Source organism: Muntiacus reevesi, chromosome 3 (assembly GCF_963930625.1).
Source record: "Muntiacus reevesi chromosome 3, mMunRee1.1, whole genome shotgun sequence".
In the NCBI taxonomy this organism is placed as follows: domain Eukaryota; kingdom Metazoa; phylum Chordata; class Mammalia; order Artiodactyla; family Cervidae; genus Muntiacus; species Muntiacus reevesi.
In genome coordinates this window covers 248,145,837-248,168,597 of record NC_089251.1, presented here as the reverse complement: position 1 = coordinate 248,168,597, position 22,761 = coordinate 248,145,837, and the positions used below count along the sequence as shown (strand labels likewise).

General features: G+C 37.2%; 1 protein-coding gene across 2 annotated transcripts in view; it reads left to right on the top strand.

The window, feature by feature from the left end:
- The window catches only part of CHN1 (chimerin 1), a 198,990-nt gene that overhangs the window by 58,019 nt on the left and 118,210 nt on the right, over nt 1–22,761 (top strand). The window contains exons 5-6 of one of the 2 annotated variants that reach the window (XM_065927919.1): nt 12,812–12,843; nt 15,111–15,224. The exons of the other annotated variant lie outside the window; for it this stretch is intronic. Of the exons in view, the coding sequence (XP_065783991.1) occupies nt 12,812–12,843; nt 15,111–15,224 (146 nt within the window). The remainder of the gene's footprint in view (nt 1–12,811; nt 12,844–15,110; nt 15,225–22,761) is intronic. 2 annotated transcript variants of the gene reach the window in all.

Here is a 22,761-nt window from a genome sequence, read left to right as displayed (position 1 = left end):
CATGAGATCACAAAGAGTTGGACACAGCTGAGCGACTTTCACTTTCATACTTAGTTTTGTTGTGCTTTGCAGATATTACATTAACAAACTGAAGGTTTGTAGTAACCCTGCATTTCACACAAGTCCTGTCAGAGCCATTTTTCCATCAGCATTTGCCCACTTTATGTCTCTGTGTCACATTTTGAGAATTCCTACAATATTTCAGACTTTGCATTGTTGACATTTTGTTCTGGTGATCTGTGATCAGTGTTACTATTGTAATTGTTTTGGGGCACCATTAACCACCTCCACATAAGATGGCGAACTTAATAAATGTGGGTTTTCTGACTGCTCCACTGACTGGCCATTCCCCCCATATCTCTCCTTCCCCTTAGGCCTCCCTATTCCCTGAGACACAACAATATTGAAATTAGGCCAATTGATAATCCTTGCAATAGCTTCTTAAGTGTTTATGTGAAAGAAAGAATTACACATCTCTCACTTTGAATCAGAAGCAAGGCATGATTAAGCTTAGTACGGAAGGCTGGTTGAAAGCAGAGATAGACCAAAAAACTAGGCCTCTTTAGCCAAGTTGTGAATGCAAAGGAAAAGTTCCTGAAAAGTGCCACTCCAGTGAACACACAAATGATAAGAAAGTGAAATAGTTAATAGCTGATGTGGAGAGAGTTTCCATGGTCTGGATAGAAGATCAAACCAACCACCACATTCCCTTAAGCCAAATCCTGATCCAGAGCAAGGTCCTAACTCTCTTCATTTCTGTGAAGACAGAGAGGTGAGGAAGCTGCAGAAGAAAAGTCTGAAGCTAGCAGAGATTGGATCCTGAGGTTTAAGGAAAGAAGCCATCTCATAACATCAAAATGCAAGATGAAGCAGCAAGTGCTGACATACAAGCTACAGCAAGTATCCAGAAGATCTTGCTAAGATAATTAACAAAGGTCATTATACAAACCAACAGATTTTCAGTGTGAATAAAACTGAATTCATATCTTTACATGGGAAGAATAGTTATCTAGGTCTTTCATGACTCTAGAGGAAAAGTCAATGCTTGGCTTCAGAGGACAGGGTTAGGGGTCTTGTTGTTAGGGTTTCTAGTGCAGATGGTCACTTTTGAGTTGAAGCCAGTGCTCATTTACCATTCCGAAAATCCTAGGGCCCTTAAGGCTTATGCTAAGTCTACTGTGCATGTGCTATATAAATGGAACAAAAAAAACCTGGATGACAGCTCATCTGTTTACAACATAGTTTACTATTTTAAGCCCACTGTTGAGACCTACTGCTCAGAAAAAGCTATTCCTTTCAAAATATTGCTATTCATTGGCAATGCACCTGATCATCCCAGGGCTCTGATGGAGATATATGAGATTAATGTTTTTTTTCATGCCTGCAGGGCTTCCCTGGTAGCTCAGGTGGTAAAGAGTCTGCCTGCAAGGTAGGAGATGTGAGTTTGATCCCTGGGTTGGGAAGACCCCCTGGAGAAGGAAATGGCCACCCACTCCAGTGTTCTTGCCTGGAGAATCCCGTGGACAGAGGAGCTTGGCACTGGGCTACAGTCCATGGGTTCGCAAAGAGTGGGACACAGCTGAGCAACTAATACTTCCACTTTCAACGCAGCATCATCCTGCAGCGTGGATCAGGAGTGATTTTGACTTCTAGGTCTTTATTATTTAAGAAATGTGTATTATTTCTGTAGATGGGTCTGAGCAAAGCCAGTGAAAACTTTCTGGAATGGAATCACCTTTTTCTAGATGCCATGAAGAAAATTCATGATTCACAGGAAGAGGTCAACATATCAACATTAACAGGAGTTTGAAAGAAGTTGATTTCAATCCTCATGGATGCCTTTGAGGGGTTCTTGACTTCAGTGGAAGGAGTCACTGCAGATGTGGTAGAAATATCAAGAGAACTAGGATTAGAAGTGAAGCCTGAAGATGTGACTGAATTGCTGCAATCTCATGTAAAACTTCAGTAGATGAGGAGTTCCTTCTTATGGATGAGCAGAGAAAGGGATTTCTTGAGGTGGAGTCAAGTGCTGGGGAATGTGCTGTGAAGATTGTCGAAATGACAAGAAAGGTTTTAGAATACTACATAAACTTAGTTGATAAAGCAGAATTTGAGAGGATTGGCTCCAACGTTGAAAGTTTTACTCTGGGTAAATTGCTACCAAATAGCATTGCATGCTGCAGAGAAATTGTTCATGAAAAGAAGAGTCCATGGGTGAGGCAGACATCACTGTTGTATTATTTTAAGAAATGGCCAAATGGCCACAGCTTCCCAACCTTCAGCAGCCAGCGCTCTTATCAGTCAGCAGCCATCAACATTAGGTAAGACCGTGCACCAGATTATGACTCACTGAAGGCTCAGGTGATGGTTAACATTTTTTAGCAATAGAATATTTTAAAATTAGGATATGTATATTATTTTTTAGTTTAAAAACATTTTTTTCCATTTATTTTTATTAGTTGGAGGCTAATTACTTTACAGTATTGTGGTTTTTGCCATACATTGACATGAATCATCCATGGATTTACTTGTGTTCCCCATCCCGATCCCCCCTCCCACCTCCCTCCCCACCCCATCCCTCTGGGTCTTCCCAGTGTACCAGCCCTGAGCACTTGTCTCATGCATCCAGCCTGGGCTGGTGATCTGTTTCACCCTTGATAGTATACTTTGTTTCAGTGCTGTTCACTCAGAACATCCCACCCTCGCCTTCTCCCACAGTCTAAAAGTCTGTTCTGTACATCCGTGTCTCCTTTTCTGTTTTGCATATAGGGTTATCGTTACCATCTTTCTAAATTCCATATATATGCGTTAGTATTCTGTATTGGTCTATATCTTTCTGGCTTACTTCACTCTGTATAATGGGCTCCAGTTTCATCCATCTCATTAGAACTGATTCAAATGAATTCTTTTTAATGGCTGAGTAATATTCCATGGTGTATATGTACCACAGCTTCCTTATCCATTTGTCTGCTGATGGGCATCTAGGTTGCTTCCATGTCCTGGCTATTATAAACAGTGCTGTGATGAACATTGGGGTACACATGTCTCTTTCAGATCTGGTTTCCTCGGTGTGTATGCCCGGGAGTGGGATTGCTGGGTCATATGGCAGTTCTGTTACATAGTAGCCTGTAACTATTAACTTACATGCACTGGGAAACCAAACAATTTGTGAGACTCACTTTATTGCAATATTTACCTTATTGTGGTGTTCTGGAACCAAACCCACAATATCTCTGAGGTCTGCCTATGTTAGCAAGAAATAGACTTCTATATATTGAAGTCAATTTGTCATACTAAATTATTCTACCCTCTTATTGTGTAATGGAAATGGTTCTTAACTGATCTTTCCCTTCCTGGTCTGAATTCTCATCATAGGATGTTCTTTTTGAAACTTCAGTCAGATCATGTCACTCTTCTCTGAGCTGTGCATTGGTTTCCTGTTCCAGAGTAAAAGCCAGGTCTTACCATGACTTATATGGCCCTGAATAATCACCACATCTGCTTTGTTTTGCTGGACTCGTCTACTGTTTCTCTGTCCCTCATTTTCTCTCCTGTCCTGCTTTGGCCACACCAACCTTCATGGTATTCCTCAAATGCTCCAGGTATGCTTCTCTTGGGCTCTTACTAGAAGGTTTCTCTGGTATCCACATGGCTAATTTTTTCATATCCTTCAAGTCTCCTCAGTGAGGCCCATCCTGACCACTGTATTTAAAATTATACTTTATCACCCCCAGCATTTCCAGTCCTCACCTATCTTTGTTTCCATAACTCTTCTCATTCTATAACATATTGTATAATTTCATTACCTATTATGTTTATTGCTCTCTTTCTTGAATATAAGCTCCATGAGAGTAGAGATATTACTCTATTTTGTTCATTAGTATTTCTCAGGTGCCTTGAACATTGCTTGACACATAAGTATAGGTGCTTAATAAAGACTTGTTAAATAAATGAATGGGAGGTACAGAGCACAAATTTAACATTTATTCTGTTTCAGAGGACATGCTCTGCTAGGTGAGAGTATGAGTTTGGTACAGGAGTGAGAGGAAAACAGTTTAATTGAAATCATACTCTTCAGTTCTGATTACCTCTGTGCTGACACAGCCTATAGCTTAACTTTTGACTCTATAAAAATAAAGATTCTCATGCTCATGTGTCTCTTGGGTGTTGTGATGGTCCCTTATTTAACACTTATGTGCTGTATCTGGAAAGCATTTTTTGAATGTTCAGTAGTAGTATTGAGTTATTAAACCAACTGTTAAATCAACCTATCCATTCAAAAACCTGCTTTCACCTTATTTTAATGTCATCTTTATGCTTTGGTGTAAAAAAATTAATGATGCCTTGATGTAGAAGTACATTTAAAAAGGGATCACATCTATAATTCCAGAAAAATGCCTTTACTGTTGAACTGTTAACATAAACAGATTGATAGTTTCCACCTCTTTAGCCCTACTACTAGAAGTTACTTCTAGTAACTAATCTAAGGTGGGAAAATAGTGGGAAAAGAAGTTTATTTTTTAAAATTTACCTATTCACCTTCCTAATATAGTCTACTAATAAAAAAATAACTAATATCAAGAAGCTGAATACCTGGCTTTCAGCAAGTCCCTATATAGTAATTGCAGAGCTTTAAAAAAATATAAATATTCTTTATTGAATTTGTAAAATCCAACAGCACATAGAGAGCTATCCTGCTTGACATGCTGAAGGTTAGTGTTTTCTTGGACAAAGTATAAAATGCAATGGAAAGCATCCTGTGTTCTTAATACTTCAAATTTTGATCTAAATATTGTGATTGAGTACCACCCACCCCTACCTGTGCTAACTGAACATGGATCAACCGGAATCAGATAACTAAAATTACTGTTGTTGATAAAATCATTAATGTCCTGAAATTGCTATTATAAATATCATCATTAATCTACAAACTAGGTTGTTTATCCAAGGCAAGATGAGCTAACAGACCCCTGAGCCATGGACCACCAATCAGAGAATCATAAACCTGAGACATCTTGACTCCTGAAACTGTGATTAAGAAACATCAGAAGACCATAGTTAATCCTAGCCACTTTCCCCTATTTAAAAAACACGCTAACTCAAAGACCAAGTGGGAATCTGAGGCTTGTCTCCTATTCCCTTGCTAGGAGCCCTGACATACACCCTAACTTTACTGTAAACATCGACTGTCAGGGTTTAGCTTTCTACGCTGTAGGCATACAAGCCCTTGCTCAGTTACAGTACCATCAAGAGTGTTATGGAATTGAGGAGGAAGGTAGGAACCCAGAAGTTTATTTTACCATTCAGTTCAGTTCAGTTCAGTTGCTCAGTCGTGTGTGACTCTTCGCGACCCCATGAACCGCAGTGCGCCAGGCCTCCCTGTCCATCACACAACTCCCGGAGTCCACCCAAACCCATGTCCATTGAGTCGGTGATGCCATCCAACCATCTCATCCTCTGTCGTCCCCTTCTCCCACCCTCAATCTTTCCCAGCATCAGGGTCTTTTCAAATGAGTCAGCTCTTCATATCAGGTGGCCAAAGTATTAGAGTTTGAGCTTCAACATGAGTCCTTCCAATGAACACGCAGGACTGATGGCCTTTAGGATGGACTGCTTGGATCTCCTTGCAGTCCAAGGGACTCTCAAGACTCTTCTCCAACACTACAGTTCAAAAACATCAATTCTTCAGTGCTCAGCTTTCTTTCTAGTCCAACTCTCACATCCATACATGACTACTGGAAAAACCGTAGCCTTGATTAGATGTAACTTTGTGGAGAAAGTTATGTCTCTGCTCTGCTTTTTAATAGGCTGTCTAGCTTGGTCATAACTTTCCTTCCAAGGAGCAAGCGTCTTTTAATTTTATGGCTGCAGTCACCATCTGCAGTGATTTTACAGCCCCCAAAAATAAAGTCAGCCACTGTTTCCCCATCTATTTGCCGTGAAGTGATGGGACCAGATGCCATGATCTTAGTTTTCTGAATGTTGAGCTTTAAGCCAGCTTTTTCATTCTCCTCTTTCACTTTCATCAAGAGTCTCTTTAGTTCTTCTTCACTTTTTGCCACAAGGGTGGTGTCATCTGCATATCTGAGATTATTGATATTTCTCCCAGCAATCTTGATTCCAGCTTGTGCTTCCTCTAGCCCAGCGTTTCTCATGATGTACTCTGCCTAGAAGTTAAAGAAACAGGGTGACAGTATACCACCTTGACGTACTCCTTTTCCTATGTGGATTTTACCGTTAATGGAGGATAGAAAGTTGGACAGCCTTTGTAAGTTCCACGACACTTCTTGATCTTGATCTTTTTTGCTACCTTTTCCCTACACGTCATTTGTTGATATGTAGTTCTTTGACAGGTGCCCACTCCTTCACTGTGCTGGCAGTGCTTTTTCTTGTGGTTTTTATTTTTTAGGTTTGTTGAAGTCTGTTATCCACATTATTGGCTTCCCTGGTGCATAGTAGTAAAGAGTTCACCTGCCAATGCAGGAGACATGGGTTCGATCCCTGGGTCAAAAAGATTCCCTGGAGAAGCAAATGGCAACCCACTCTAGTATTCTTGCCTGGGAAATCCCATGGACAGAGGAGCCTGGTGAGCTACAGTCCGAGGCGTGGCAAAAGAGTTGGACACAGCTTAGCGATGAAACAACAATAATATTGTCCATGTTGATTTTTTTGTGTGGTGTAAAATGCGTGAGAAGAAACAGTAATTTTGAAAATGTAGTGGAAAACGTGTTCTCCACTGGAAAGCTGTTGTCTGCATGCCGCACATCCTTACAGAGTATCTGATTTTGGTCTTTTGTTGTCTTTGAGCTGTTTTAAATTAGCTCCTCCTCCTCTTCCTAGTCTTTTCCTCTTTCTCCTCCTCCTCCTCCCTTTCCTCTTCGTCCCCTTTAATCCTCTCCTCATTCTCTGTCCTCCTCCTCTCCACTTTAACATAGGAAATAAAATAGATCCAAAGCTCTATTTGAATATTTACTGACTTGTAAGTCTAATTCAAAATCTACCATTGTAGGAAGCAAACCCCAAATGCAGTTTTTTTCCTCCCTCTTCCCTCTTTCATGCCTCCAGATAACTGAGCCATTTTGAAAAACAGTACAAAATAAAATTTTGACAGTTGAAAGCATTTTTATTTTTGTATATAGGCTTTATATATATCCTCTAGGTTGCTGCCTGAAAAATTAATAATATTTGGCCAAGGTCATATTCCTTAACGTTTCATGTATTTATACCCTTTCAGGAAGCATCCTATAAAATTCCAGACTAAGTTTAAAGTGACTACCTCTATGTACCGTTGTTCAAATATAAACAAAAGGGAAGTATTGATGTCTGACATGATGTCTGACTAGGTCAGTACCACTGTTAGGAAGGAACAGCATTGAACATTATGGAAGTGTTCTGTTTTAGTGCATTATTCTAGTGGTTTTGTCTTCAGAATTATATATTCTTTAAAATTGAATTTAAATTAGAAAAAACACTTTTTTAGAACTACTATTTTGAAGTATGGCCATGAATAGGGTTTCATTAAAGAAATAATCCAAAACATGAATCTATAATATTGTGGGAGAGGAGGGGAGAGGATTAACAATTATTTTATATATATATATTTTTTTTAAATTTCTGCTGTTTGCAATTATTCTTTGGAGAGCAAAATACTTATATATGAAACAAGTTCTTTTTGTTTGTTTTTTTTTAACAAGTTCTTTTTGTTTTTGTGGAAAATATAAGAATTAAGACCTTTATTTGGAAGAGTGTGGTTTAATGAATTTGATTAAAATGTTTTATGTATGAAAAAAGTAGGTCATTACTTACAAAGTTCTACAATAAATGTTAATTTGATGGATTCCATTGACATTTAAAATATTGTAGAATGGCATCTGTTTAGCTACCAAATTCTTATATTATGCACTTTATGTTATATTCAATAATGTAGATTAACTTAAAGTTTTCTTTCTATGATGGAAGGACATATATTTATGCAGACCAAGCTACAGAATCTTTTATGAGCACCTTTTATTTTTAGTTTGGAATTTTTTGTTCTCCTCATTTCTCATTTTATCTACCTATTATATGCTATCATAAAAAAGTTACTTACTAAATATAGTAAATTAGAGAAAGCAAAGCATATAATTCAGCACAAGTGATAATTTAAAATCACGTCTTAACCACATTGACTTCAACCAGTTTTTGTCTGAAAAAAGGTCCTTGACTATTATTCTGAACTTCAGAAACTTAGAAATAAGCATACAAATGTTTATATACACACAAACATTTTTATTATTGCATATAACATTTAAATTCCCAGTTTGATCTAAATTCCCAGTTTGATCTATTTGCAAATAAACTAGTTTTAGGATTATTTATAATCATTTGTATGATTTCATTTGAATCCATTTCAAATTGATTATAAGGTGGTTATATTACTGACTAATCCTTTAATTTGATAATCAGGGTAATGCTATAGTGTCTGTGAGTTTGAAAAGACTATCCCAAGTCACTACTTAAATAATGATACCTTAGACATCCCCTGAACATGTAAGGGAGGAGAAATCTCTGTCCTCTTAAATTCAGTGTCTGGGCCTACAAATTAAACTTAACAAAAGAGAGGTTAACAGAAAAGATTTATTTCATATGTACTTTGGTGAGGAGGGGCTCAAAGCAGGTAAATGAAAACCCCAAGAGGCAGTTACACCCAGGGTCTTATACGCCATTTTAACAAGGAATATTCAAGTGTGCAAAAAAGACAGAGAAAACAGGAGTCTGGGCTTCTGAGAGAGGTGGGAAGTTGTGGGAAGGTGATTAGGAACTGTACGGTAAGTAAGGGCTACTTAGTAAGGGTTAATTATGCAAATTCAAGTCATCTTGGGTGATCATTGTCTCTGAAGTTAGGTTCTTCTGCTCCTGTTTTGGGAGAAGGGGATGCCTTTACAAAGGGAAGTTAAATCTACGCCCTAGTTTTAGACAGAAATGGAGAGGGCAGATGTCTCTTCCTGTGTTTGCTTTCTTAATTGCCTTCAGCTCAAAATAATCCTTATGTTAAAGTGGCATGATCTGATCCCCTTCACTACCTAAGTAAGAGAAAAAAAGAATTAGTTTGTGTTTAAGTTTTATTTGACAGTTCCATTATAAAAATGCAGAGAAGATATAAATTGGTGTGTGAATATTGTTTTGAACTTACTGTTTCTTCTATCAGTACTGTGTTAATCAACAATGCTTACCTGATTTCTTTTAATTCAAGACCTTTGGGTAAGGAAAATACAACAATATAAAGCCAAAATTAATTGTCTTATGAAGATGGTTGCTTAGGCAATCAGTGGAAGCGTATTGTAGACCAATGCAGGACTATCAAATAAGTAATCACTATTTATCTTGGGTTGTAACCCTGTTACTGAACCAAACTTGCCTCCACACTTGCAACATAGCTAAGTCAATTTACTGACACTGGGTTTGGTGAAGGAAAGTACACCACCTATTGCCCAGCTAAGCAGAGAGTGGGCAGCTCCCGATGAAAAGAACCGAACTCTTCAGTGGCTTTCAGGGAAGGTTTTTTTAAGGCAACATTGGACTGAGGGCTGCAGGGGAAATGACTTTGTTCTCACTGGTTGATGGTGAGGTCATGGGGTGGTGTTTAAGAATCCTAATCATTAACTCTGGTTCCAGCCAGTCTAGAATCTACATGTTTGTGGTCAGCACAGAGTCACCGTCCTCTGCCTGATCCAGGTCTTATTCCTGCGGAGTAACTCAGACATAGGTGTCAGATGGTGTGTGTCTCCCTTGAGGGGGAACTTGGGTGCGTTTATTGCTGAGCTGTTGTTTCTTGACTGCTTTTCTTTTGTTTCTACTACTTGAGACACTGCGTGATTCTTCCCTAATTAGTAACTGCTTGAGTTTCCTCTTTGGAACTCAGGAAAGGGCTCGGAGACTAAAATGCTTTTTTACTTACAAGAAATAGGGGCCAAGGAGAGGCTGCTGGACCTGGGAGGGCCCTGCCGCAAATATGGCAGGTTTGCTGAAAACAGTCCTGCTGCGTTTCAGTGCCGCTGACCGCCGCGCCACCTGGGGCCAGCAGTTCCTCGGTCTTCACTGCTACTTGTGCTTGGCCCAGATTTCCATCAATGAGTAGAGTGTATTCAAGACCTTTCCTCTGTTTTTACCTCAGTCACATATGCCTGATAAGGTAATTTATCTTTAGCCACCTACAGAGAGATCACAATTTGAGGGAAAGGCCATCATCTCCTCGAAATCTTGGGGGACCATTCTAATGTGTCTGAGACGCCACTGTTAGTTTGTACAAAAGTTATTCTTGATTTCTGTTTTTTTATGGTGATATTCTTTGTTAAAAGATGATTTTACAGGCAGTCCTAAAGTCCCATTTTGCCTTTCCCAAGGTCTTCTCAGTTTAATTATCTCTCAGCTTCCTCGAGGTATCCTTTGGTGTGTATTTTTCCGGATCTCTCTCCATGCTGTAGATATATATTATTGCATGCACAAGTGATTTTCCTAAATGGTATCGTACTGTATTACTCTTAGAGCTTATGTTTATATTCAGTAGTTTGTCTTGGTGACCTCTTCGTGTTAGTTCCTTTAGAGCTACTTTATGCCTTCAAACCATGCCTATCATTTATACTGTAAAGCAGTTTAGTTATTCCTCTGTTGGTGTATATTTATTTCCGTTTTAAAAATGACTGTGAACAGTGCTTCAGTGAGCATTCTTATACATATCCTCATGTATACATGTGCAAGTATTCCTCTACAGTCAGTACCAGGGGTTTATACATCTTTAGTTTGAATAAGCACTGCACAGTTGTTCTGGATAACATTTCATCATACAGTACTGTAGAACCTTAAATTAGTTATTTAAGACCTAAAGATTAAAATTTTCTCTCAAAAGCAAAGGTTTGCTTTTAAACAAAAATAGTTTCGTGGCCCTACTCTTCCTCTGTAGCTGTGGGGACCAGCTGGCATATTTTTAGCACACTGAGTTTTATGAGCAGAGAAGTTATGCAACAAGACCAAATCAGGTGGAATTTACTTTTGAGAATATAAATGACTTGACTACAATTTCAACAGACAACAGAAGATTCCTAAAGGGTGAAGTGTTATATAAATACAATTTTCAGTGAAAGGTAACATCGTGTCTCTCCTACAGAAATGAAGATGAACATGTGTTTAAAATGTATTTTCTCATATGAAGAAACCAGGTAAATGTTAATAATCAGTTCAAAGGAAAAGTCAAAATAGCATATATTTATCGAGATTCAGGCGCTGTTGAGATGAATTGCACTTAAAGCCTGTTTTTCCCCTGAGAAAGGCTAAGGAAGAAGTCAGTTAAACCACTGCCACACAGGAAAAGTGTTTGTGTGTGTGTATCAGTTACCTACATTTTAGAGAATTTGAAAATAGCTCAAAGACAGTGATCTGGGCTAGATAAGCCAGCAGCATATGCTATAATCATACATTTCATTGAACTGCAAAATTTATTTCTCAAATATGAATAAATATCTCAAGCTTGCTGAAAACAGTACCTGACCTTGATGATTACCTTTAGGTAATCTAAACTTGGTAGTCAGGCTGTGTGTGGAGGTGAAGGGAAATAGTCACCGAAAGGACAGACTGAGGTGCTTTGGGAAGCTGCCATATTTAACTGATTTAGATGAGTCAGTGTCAAATAGACAAAGGGTTTGGGCCCTTCTTGCTATTTCAGAGTAAGAATCCCAGTTTCACCTTGGGTTCTACCAAGTAACCTTGAACAAGTTCTCTAACCATGCTGATTCTCAGGTTTTTTCAGCAGTGTAATGAGAATGATAATACTGTCTTATGAGGATGAAGTAGAATAATTCATCTCATTGTGAGCATTAAATGATTCAGAAATGTAATTATAACACCTAACATGAACTCAGTGAATGTAGTCCATGGTGTCCACAATGGACTACTACAATAAGCTACCCCCTTATTCCATTTCTGTCAAGACCCAGTTTAAATGTCATCTCAGAGAAGTCTTTCCTGATCACCCAACCTAAATACCTCATTAGTCCTCCCTTTTCTGTCACTCATTCTTTTCATTATAGCACTTATTACTGCATCCTATTTTCTTGTTCGTTTTGTTTCTTCAAACCTTATTGTGTGTCTCTCATCATCAGAATGTAAATCTCAAGAGTAACAACTGGTTTTGTCATATGACAGTTATGATGATTCCCACCACTTATTCGCCACTAAATAAAGGTGTCTTGAATGAACAGGTCTAATATTCTAAGTCTACCCCAGGAAAATTCCTTAGAATTTATTCTATTGGACCTTTCTCTAGGTACAATGAGCGCACAGACCAGGAAAAGCTCTTGGAGAGGTAGACTGTGATAAAGGAAGGACTGAATGGGCAAACAAAGGGGCAAGATTATATAGAGATGGTAACAGAATGGGGAATATGGTGTAACAGGAAGGGAGGGGACGGGAGAGAAAGCCAGTCTGTTCTGACACAACCATGGCACTAAGGTTTTGGATGTTTTATTTTACTTTTTGAATAAAGTGATGTAAATTTTTTTTTCAGATTAATAAAATCCTAGAAATGGAAGATAATTTAGTCTGACTCTTTTTACAAGCACAGTGTTTTATAGATAAGAAAAAGGTCTGGGAGATGAAGTGAGCAGTCTAAATGCAATAGTCAATCTGCTGATAGAATTGGAACTCCAAGCTCTGATTTTTCTAATCTTATTCTAATTCTTTCTGTTTATATATGCTTTAGTTTGTTACATGTTCAAAATGTTGAGTTGTATTCTGAACATTTCCATTTCATAAATATCCTTCTTCTCTTTCCCAATAGGTAGAAAATAGACCAAAGTATTACGGAAGAGAGTAAGTATGGATTATCAGAAAACATTTTATAGATTGGAATATGTAAGAGAAACAGGTAAATGGATGCTTTTAGTAAAAAATAAAAGCAGGAGGAGAGAAGTGTTCAAGTTTGATTTAGTTAAATTGTTTTTCTGACTATAAATGTAATTATAGTTGGTGAAAATACAGAACATAAAGACAAGTATTGCAAAAATTAACTTGGGAAAAATGTGCACACAATGCTAACATAAAGATGCAAGCCATGTTAAGTAAATAAATAATACTAGATGTATATGAGAGAATGTATATATTTGTATGTATATATATATTAAACATATAGATACATATACCCACATATATGTAGTAGGATATGGGTGGTTTAGTCTACATTTATACTTTTATTTACCAATTTTCTATAAGTCAGTTTCTACCTAGAAATAATTCATGTTAAAAAGTTGAAGTATTATCTTCTGAAGATCTGTTTTCTTAACGGTTTTTCCAAATTGAGTTGTTATATATATAATTTTTGTAGCCTGATTTAATATTAATAATGAGCATTTTTCTATTTTATGAAAAATGTAATGATTTTTAAAGTCCTTGATTCTTCTAATTATTAAAAAAAAAAAAGAAATATAGCCCTTTGGGGAAGAGAACAAAAATCACCTACAATCCTATCATTCCCCAAATTCATTTATCTTTCAGATAAACAATAATGTCTAAAACAAGTATGTTTATCTAAAGCTCTGTTTACATTTTCAGGACTCTTGTAAGTAAAACCTAGGCACTTATGAGTTGCGGGGAGCCAGTGGTGTTCTTTATTGTTATACTATAGTTTAGTCATTTTTCTGCTTTTGGCTTGTAGGCTGAATTTAAACTGTAGTATTAAAGATAATACCATAAGAAATATCTTAGTGCATAAAGGTTTTACTGGGATGGAAATTTTGGGTCAACTGGTACGAATAGTTTTAAGAGTCTTTAAATACATCAAGTTTTGTCTCAAAATTAGTTTCCTTGAATGAGATTTCCTTTTAAATTAATTGAGTTTTTAAAAGCAAGGATATATTAAATTTTCTCAATTAATTGGTGTCATGTAAAATTAAGATATCAATCTGATAATCTAATATTTGTGTTATTACCAGAGATAGGCTACCATCTTCTTGTTCCAACAGAATCAGAGCAGATCTGGTTTTGAACAATTGAGGAAATTTATGGAGTTAAGAAATTCCAGTTAAGAAATTCATTAAACATTATTATTCTAATTGTCATGTTGTCTAAAACATGTTGTTCTAATTGAGCATAGCTAGCACGAGCTACTTTAAGACTTAAATTGAGAAAGACCAAATCTTCCCCATGAGAAAAGTTCCTAAAGGTTGCCACTTGAACTCTCATAAAGTTTTTAAATTATTATTGTACCATTTCAGGGCCTTTTCAATGTATCATTCCAAATTCAAGGGACTGTTGGGATTTTTTGTACCTTTAAAAGCTACAGTCTCACTAGAGCATTTGTTCAGTTGGTTTTCTTTGAGTTAATAAAAGGGCATAGTATATGTGTAGGTTCTGTGTAAATTGTGCATCGCCATACGAATACAAGGTGGTTTTATATTTTTAATATTAATGATTAGTTACCGTTGATGTTTTTAAATTTTCCAGTGTTTTATGTCAGAATGTTATAGGTGAACCTACAATGTTTTGTATAAAGAATGTGTTATTTATGTTTATTCTTACTCCTCCTTTTTTCTCTGTTAATCAAAAATAGTGTTTTAGCAGAGAGTGAAAGCAAGTGTTAACATTTGTTGGCTCTTGGCTTGAGTATGCAGTGATGCAGATTATGCACATTATTGGGCAATCATGCCAATTAAGGGCAACCCAGGGTCCTGGAGAATTGCCAGCCATAGACTCTGAGCCAGAATTTTGAAGCAATGCCACTGGTGTGAAGAAAGGAAGTGGGACACGTTTCTGTGTATTTTTTTAGTGTGTCCATATGGTCAGGTGGCTACATAAGAAGGGAATTGTCCTCGTGTTAGGCGGTTGATCTTCGCGGAGATGGAAGTGAATTTTGACTCCGTGATTGTTAAATGGATTGGAGAGCTACTTCGGTGCTGTTCTTGTCACTGCAGAGAAGCCGGCCCAGGGCCAGGCCCTGGGAAACACAAGCACAGTTAAACCAACTGCTCCCCTTCGATTATATGGCAGTACTTTGTCTAGAAAACTACAGGAGAAGGTGGGAGGTTTTGTTTTATCAAAAAAGGTGGAAAGCTTGCAGTTTCTGAATTGACTTTGTTTCTTAGGTTTCACGGCATGATCTCCCGAGAAGCTGCAGACCAGCTCTTGAGTGTAGCCGAGGGGAGCTACCTCATCCGGGAGAGCCAGCGTCAGCCAGGAACCTACACTTTGGCTCTAAGGTTGGTCGTGGACCTGTAATTATAACTGTGCCTCGTTCAAAACCCTCTTAATAGAGGGCTTTAAATTTTGAAAGCATCCAGCATGTAATTGAATTGGTTCTTGTTTTCTTGGGACCTAATTACCATTTTAATAGCTTTGAGACTCTTAAAAATTCCTCATGAATGGTAGCACTCAGTAATTAAGAACTTTTAAGGCATTTTTATTGTAGCTGTTTTCTTAATATTTCGTCTTACCCGTTCCCTCCCATCTGTCCTGCTGTGTCAGCGCCCATCTATTTCTTGAATAAGGAAAGGAACTAAAGAGAAAAGATCTTTGTAACTTCTAAAATTAAAGCCAATGTCATTTCTCTTAAATTGGCTTTTGGTTCAGGCAGCTTTCCTTGGAAAAGCCTGGCTCTTTCCTATCTATTGAACTTTGCCTGGCATTTTGACTGTTCTTAGCTTACAGCACAGTGGCCAGAAACAAATATATCCATTAACCCTGCAGTAATAACAGAATAATAATACAATAGCATGCTTATCTGTTGGGCCTACCTCCTGCTAGGCCTCTAACCTCATTTAATCTTCGTAACAGGTCTAGGATGTGTGTCCAATTATTGTCTCCACTTTATAAATAAGGAAACACAGGATCTAGAGGTTGAGGAGCTTGGCCAGGGTCATACATTTAAAAATTCATGTGGCTGGGATTTGAACCCAGGCAGTTGGGTTTCAGAGTCTATGCTCTGAGTCACTCCACATTGTTGCCTTTCCAGAGGCTTAGAATAATTATCAGTTGTCTTTGTTCACTCCTTCGTTTGTTCTTGGGTGCAGTCACTTATACGTTGTTTGGAAAAGTTTAAAAGTAGAAACTTCATTTAAGAAAGAAGTCAAAGAAATAGCATTTCTTTTGGTAACCACAGCGAGACATTAGAAAGATGATAATGCAGCTTAGGACTCTGGTATGTTTAACTCCTTCTCCAGTCACTTATGCTTGGTAAGTGAGCAGGGACTGCTCTTACTCCCACCCACCAGATTTATTATTAATCCTTCTGGCAAAAGAATGATATAATTCATTATTTCTTCATGCTGAATTTGGAATCAGTGGCATACTTGGAGAACAGAGCTTGTTAATAGGAATTCATGGAAATTTGCTCTTTATGGAAAATTATAAAATGTAAACCCCTCTTCAATTATTAATTACATATTTTCCAGGTTTAATTTGTGACATATAGGGGAAAAACATCTGGGCTGGGAATCCAAATACCTATTCCTATTGCCACTAAATAAACTAAAAGATTGATTTCGGCAAATCACCTATACTCTTGAACCCATCGTCTTCATCTTTCTACTCTTACCATTTTATAATTCTAGGATTCTGTGACATCACATATCCAAATAGATAGTCATCTGAGTGCCTGGGGCAGATAAGCCTTTAACTACAGGCTCATGGGCCAAACAAAGGAAGAAGGATGTGGGGTGAGAGGAAAGAAAGAAATCTGTACACTCTTCTTTTCCTTTTGTTGCCATCTCCCCACCTTCTTCTGAGATCCGGTAGCAAGTTTGAAAGCTAGAATTGGAACTCAATTTTGCCACACTGCAATGTTCAGATACTTTCCATTATACCACATTGCCTCTCATAATGTGGTTATAATGCTGATTTTACTGAATGACTCCATCATATGCCCTGGGGTGAAGAATTCAATTTAGAGACAAATAGCACCCCAGCCTTCCCAGCTCTTCCTCATTCCTGCACTCTCACCCTCACTACTGCTACTCGTGGCTTTATTTTATATCACTCACTGTCCACTCTGGCCTGGAAATCCTGGAATTGGATTGAGGAATAGATCAACATGAGTTTAATGTATAGGCCTTGGGTAATATGCAGCTTTCCTTTTGCTAATGGAACAATCATCATAAAGTTTTTACATGGCAAAGAGATAGTCAAAGGGGTTGTAGTGGAGGTGGGGAATTTGTAAATATGCTTTGTGAGCAATTTAAATGCTAAAATATGATTCTCTTAGTTTTGAACTAGATGTGTGGCAGGGAAGTGTTAAACAGAATGTGAAATAGTTGTATTGTTTTATCTATTAATCTTATCTGATACTCCCCATTTCAACTAATGATTCTCCCAACTAACATCAGTTTGTTTTAAGAGAATGTGTGCCCCACTGAAGTAGGGGGGCAGTTTGAATTTATAGCCATCAATGTTCATTATGTTGTCGTTGTTCATCATGCATTTTCTGTATTAAACAGGCCCTAAAATTAGGAATAAGTTGTTGAACTCAAGTTGTTCCATAGGCACCTCAACCTCAGTATGTCCAAAACCAAGCTCATCAGTTTTCCTACCAAATACGCTTGTATTCCCTTTAATAGCTGGTGATGCTGTTATTTAGCCATTTCATAAGACCAAAAGCAAAATACCATTTTCTTTTCTCTTAGTTCTGTTTTAAGATGTTTGTAGGCTTGGCCTTACTCATTTAGAGGCTTCCATCTTACACTATTATCAAATACTGTATCCCATATCAAATGTATATTTTTTTGCTCTTGTTTGTGTTTTGAAATATAAATTACTTTTGGAATTAACTTTAGTTTTGTAGTTTTCCTTTTATGTTTTGGAATCATATCTTTTTTATATATATATATTTTATACCTTTTCATAGACTCTGGAAAGCCTAAAATACTTGTACCTGTATTATCTAATGATTAAAAGAACTTTTTTTCATCTTGCTCTTCTCACACAGCCATACCCAACAATCATTATTTCTTAAGTATTTCTCACATTTCCCCCTCCCTTTCAGTCAAGCCACCTTCTGGGTTAGTTTGATGAGAAATTTCTCTATATCCAGCCTTATTCTTTCTAATGAGTGATCAGTTGTAAAATCTGATGCAGTGATCAGCGAGGTTGTAATGTTGAATGGGACACAAGGTTTCAAAGGCCACACCTCCATCATTGGCGTCTTCCCCATACCTGGGGACGCCTAACCTTCACTGATGGTCTTTGTGTACAGTGTAAGTTATTAGCTCAGGAAGTGTGTGTAGTATGTGTGCTGTTTCAGTATCAACTTATTGCAGTCAGGAAAGAGATTCTCATTGCATGACATGAGAGGTTGTCTGTGGTTGACATCTCACTTTCCTCTTCATTGTCTTCTTCTCCTACACGCCTGTTTCAGCCTGAATTTCTAGCCAGGCCTTGTCCTGCTTTTCTGCCTTTGCTGTTGTGGACCACTTGGTTTAGGAAAAATGATTGTTGCTCAGTCAATGTCTTTGTATCCTATGAAGCATTGGACATATATCCACATGGTTGGAGACTGCAGCTGAAGATAAGATGCTCTTTATACCCTGTAAAAAAAAGATAAGATGTTCTCCCAGGCACTAGATTATACCTCATGAAACATGAAGTGATTCCTGTCACTTTGGAATTTTTTGTGTTGACTTTGACAGCATTTGTGTTAGTTAGTTATAGTTTAATGAGCTATCATGGTCTATATCAGCTGCAAGTAACCTAAAATAATTTAAGAAGTTTTGTTGAAGACATTTTTCTTTATATGATTTTCATAGTTTTAGAATGACTTCTTAAAAAAATTTTATGAGTCATTCTATAACTTTTCTCACTAGAAGGAAAGCTTGTTGAGTTCAGTATTGTGGTTTATATGGAATAGCAAGTGAAAAAGATAGGACTGTTCTTGCTTTGTATTATCCTTTTTATTAGATGTTAAATATATACAAAAGAACACTTATAAGAAATATAAAATTATTAAATGTCATGTTACTATAACTTTAGAGCTATTCATCATAAACTATTTTCTGACTCTTCTAACTTTCTTTTCCCCCTTTGGACTTCTAATTTCCTGACTTCCATCTCTCTGAACTTCAGTTTGGACATTTTCTGTTGACCTGTCTTCCAGTCCACTGGACCTTTATTTGACTTTCTTCTACTCTTTTTGGTCAGCTGTAAATCCACTCATTGAGTTCCTGTTTTTATGTACTGTGTTACTTAGTTCCAGAATTTTCATTTGTTTTTTATTTCTTTTAAAGATTTTAATCCTCTGATGAAATCTTTTTCTTCTTTTTTCCATCTTTTCTTATATATTCTTGAACCATAACCTATCAAAACAGTTGTTCTTTATAAGTAACTTAAAATTACATAAGCACTGTACCATGAATTCTTGGAAATGTGAAATAAGAAAGTAAAAAGACTAGTGGAGAGCTAGTGTAAATGATCATGTGAAATGGCCTTTTAAATATTTGGTATCTATTTTCTCATTCCCACCACTGTTCCTAATAAGAATCTGGTCCTTACCAGATAAAAGTCTGGTTTTCTTTTCCTGTTTTAAAAGAAGGAAGAAGGTTGAAATGGATACCAGTTACACAGTGTAGCATAGTGGTGGTGGTTTAGTCACTAAGTCATGTCCAACTCTTGCGAGCCCACAGACTGTAGCGCACCAGGCTCCTCCGTCCATGGGATTCTCCAGGCAAGAACACTGGAGTGGGTTGCCGTGTCCTTCTCCAGGGTGTAGCATTGTAGGTATTCATTAAAGTCATTTCCTTATTAGATAGTGAGGATCAGTCCATGATACAAGCCTTCCAAATCTTTTAGTCCTGACCAACTTCTTATTAAAGTAGTATATTCCGTTTTAGCTTTGGTAAATAGTAAGAAAACCTAGTATGAGTTCCACAGAAAGTTTTAGGCAAGGCGAGGCACCAAAGTTATGTAAATTCTATTTTGATAAAGTTCTTTTGCTGTAATATTTTCAACTTCATTTAAAGTATTTTCCAAACTGACTTTAAAATAATTTAATATTTTAAAGATTATATAAAAACCTGCATCATCAAAAATAGCAGCACATCATCTCAAAGTATTTTATAACTATGAAAATAGAAATTTTCTTCACAGAGTAGAAACCATAGCAAAATGAAGTAATGTTATAAAGATTCTTCTCTTCTGATTGCAAACATCAGTAAGAAATAACATTATATATGATTTAGGATCTTTTATTGAGTTTTTGAATTCTACCAGATATTATCCAAATGGGTCAAAAAGGAAGACATTTAAGCTGCCTCTTAAAGGTAAAATGTAAGTTTGCCAGGTAGAAGGATAGGATGTGATTAATTAAAAAAAAAAAAAAAGTATTTTGGGAAGAAGAAAAAGTCAAGGAAGGAATATTTAGAACAGTGTGGAACATTTGGTGTATGGCATGCTTCTGGGACTCGGGGGTGCAGAAAGTTAGCAATAGGATTGCCAGGAAAGACTGGTATTTCATGCTTAAGAATTTGAATTTTATCTGTAGGAAATAGGAGTCACTGAAGACTTTTAATAGAAGAGAATAATGGTTATTTGTAATATTTGCAATGTTAAAAATCATTGTGGGAGCAATAAGAATAAATAAATAAATGGATAGGATGGTGGAAATTAAGTTTTACCAGAATTACTTGATAATTAATTTAATAAATGGTTTTCCTTGCACAACGGAAAACTGATCTTTATAAGAGTTTCTAGTTACTTTATAGATTTTCAAGAGTTCCTTACGAGGAGAAATGTTAACTCCAAATTTGGCAACTCTAGAGACATTCCTGTTGAGTCAGAGTCATTTTAGTTTCTCTGTATTGGGTAATGAGCAGGATGACGCATGTGCACGAGTCTTGATGATCCCCAAACCCAGTGTTCAGATATTCCAGAACAGATTTTGGAAGTATTTCAGATAATGTTTTATACCTACAGTCCTTGATGCTTCCTGTTGATTTTATACTGACCATCAAAATAAGAATTATTTGTAAAAATTTTAGATACTGGAAAGCAATGAGAATTTAAAAACTAAGGAAGCAAAATGTTTGGGCATATTTATTATATTTTCTTTAAAAAATATTTAGTAAGTTCTGAAGTATACCCTATGTTAACCTAAAAATAAAATTCACTATCAGGATAGTATGTATAGTATCATACTATTTAGTGTGTGTGTGTGTGTCTGTTTAGGGTGTGTATGTAAGTAGACAACTCTCTAAAAGAATGATTGCCACTATTCACAGTGTTATCTCTTGAATAATGAACTTAAAGGTGATTTTTATTAATACTTCTCCGTACCTTTCTGATTTGCCTGGTATTTTTAAAACAATGTCTTGTGTATCATTTTTTACAATCAGGCAAAAATATCAATAGGATTATTTTCATTTTAAGAAAAATCAAAGACACTAGCTGGAACCTTGGGTCAAAATGGAAGATAGTACCTTCTAAATCATTGAAGATTTGACTGTAAGTGAAATGTATCATCATATTTAAATCATTGATCAGAAGAATTAGTCAGCCTTGAGGGAAATAGGCAAGTCACAGAAATGTGTTCTAGAGTTCAGGATCTATGGGAGAGGGTGATCTTGGCCTACATTGGCAGTGCTGTATCTAGTATGAGATGCTCCTAAAGGAACAGCATGAGTTTCCCTGCCACTAAACATAATCAGTTGGGTTTGTTTGATGCAGTACTGGTCATAGTATGTGAGTGTTCATAAAACTATACTGCCTTTCCCAAACTCATTTGATCACGATACCCTCTTTTTGTGGAATCTCTCTGTGAAACACTCTGAGAAATAATCTATTAAACATTTGATTCACTTAGTTCCTCTGGCTGTGGACTCCATGATCACTGAGTAACTTTTTTTTTGAGGGATTTTTTTTTAAACCATTTTTTAAATTGACATTTAGTTCATTTACTGTATTGTATTAGTTTCAGGTATATAGCAAAGTGAGTTAGTTTTATATATATACATTCATATGTATATATATACATGGGCTTCCCAGGTGCCACTAGTGGTAAAGAACCTACCTGCCAGTGCAGGTAGATGTTAAGAGACATGTGTTTGATTCCTGGGTCAGGAAGATACCCTAGAGGAGGTCACGGCAGCCCACTCCAGTATTCTTGCCTGGAGAATATCATGGACAAAGGATCCTGGAAGGCTGCAGTTCATAGGGTCTCACAGAGTCGGACACAACAGAAGCAACTTAGCACACACACATATATATACACATATGTTTGTGTATCTGCCTGCAGTGTTTATAAATCTGCCTGCAAAGCAGGAGACATGGTTCGATCCATGGGTCGGAAAGACCCCCTGGAGAAGGAAATGGCCACCCACCCCAGTATTCTTGACTGGAGAATTCCATGGACAGAGGAGCCTGGCGGGTTATAGTCCATGGGGTTGCAAAGACTCAGACATGACTGAGAAACTAACATTTATCAGATTATGTTTATATATATATATATGTAGGTATATACACATATGAGTATCAGTTCAGTCCAGTCCAGTCGCTCAGTCGTGTCCGACTCTTTGCGACCCCATGAATTGCAGCACGCCAGGCCTCCCTGTCCATCACCAACTCCCAGAGTTTACTCAGATTCATGTCCATTGAGTCAGTGGTGCCATCCAACCATCTCATCCTCTGTCATCCCCTTCTCCTCCTGCCCCCAATCCCTCCCAGCATCAGGGTCTTTTCCAATGAGTCAACTCTTTGCATGAGGTAGCCAAAGTATTGGAGTTTCAGTTTCAGCATCAGTCCTTCCAATGAACACCC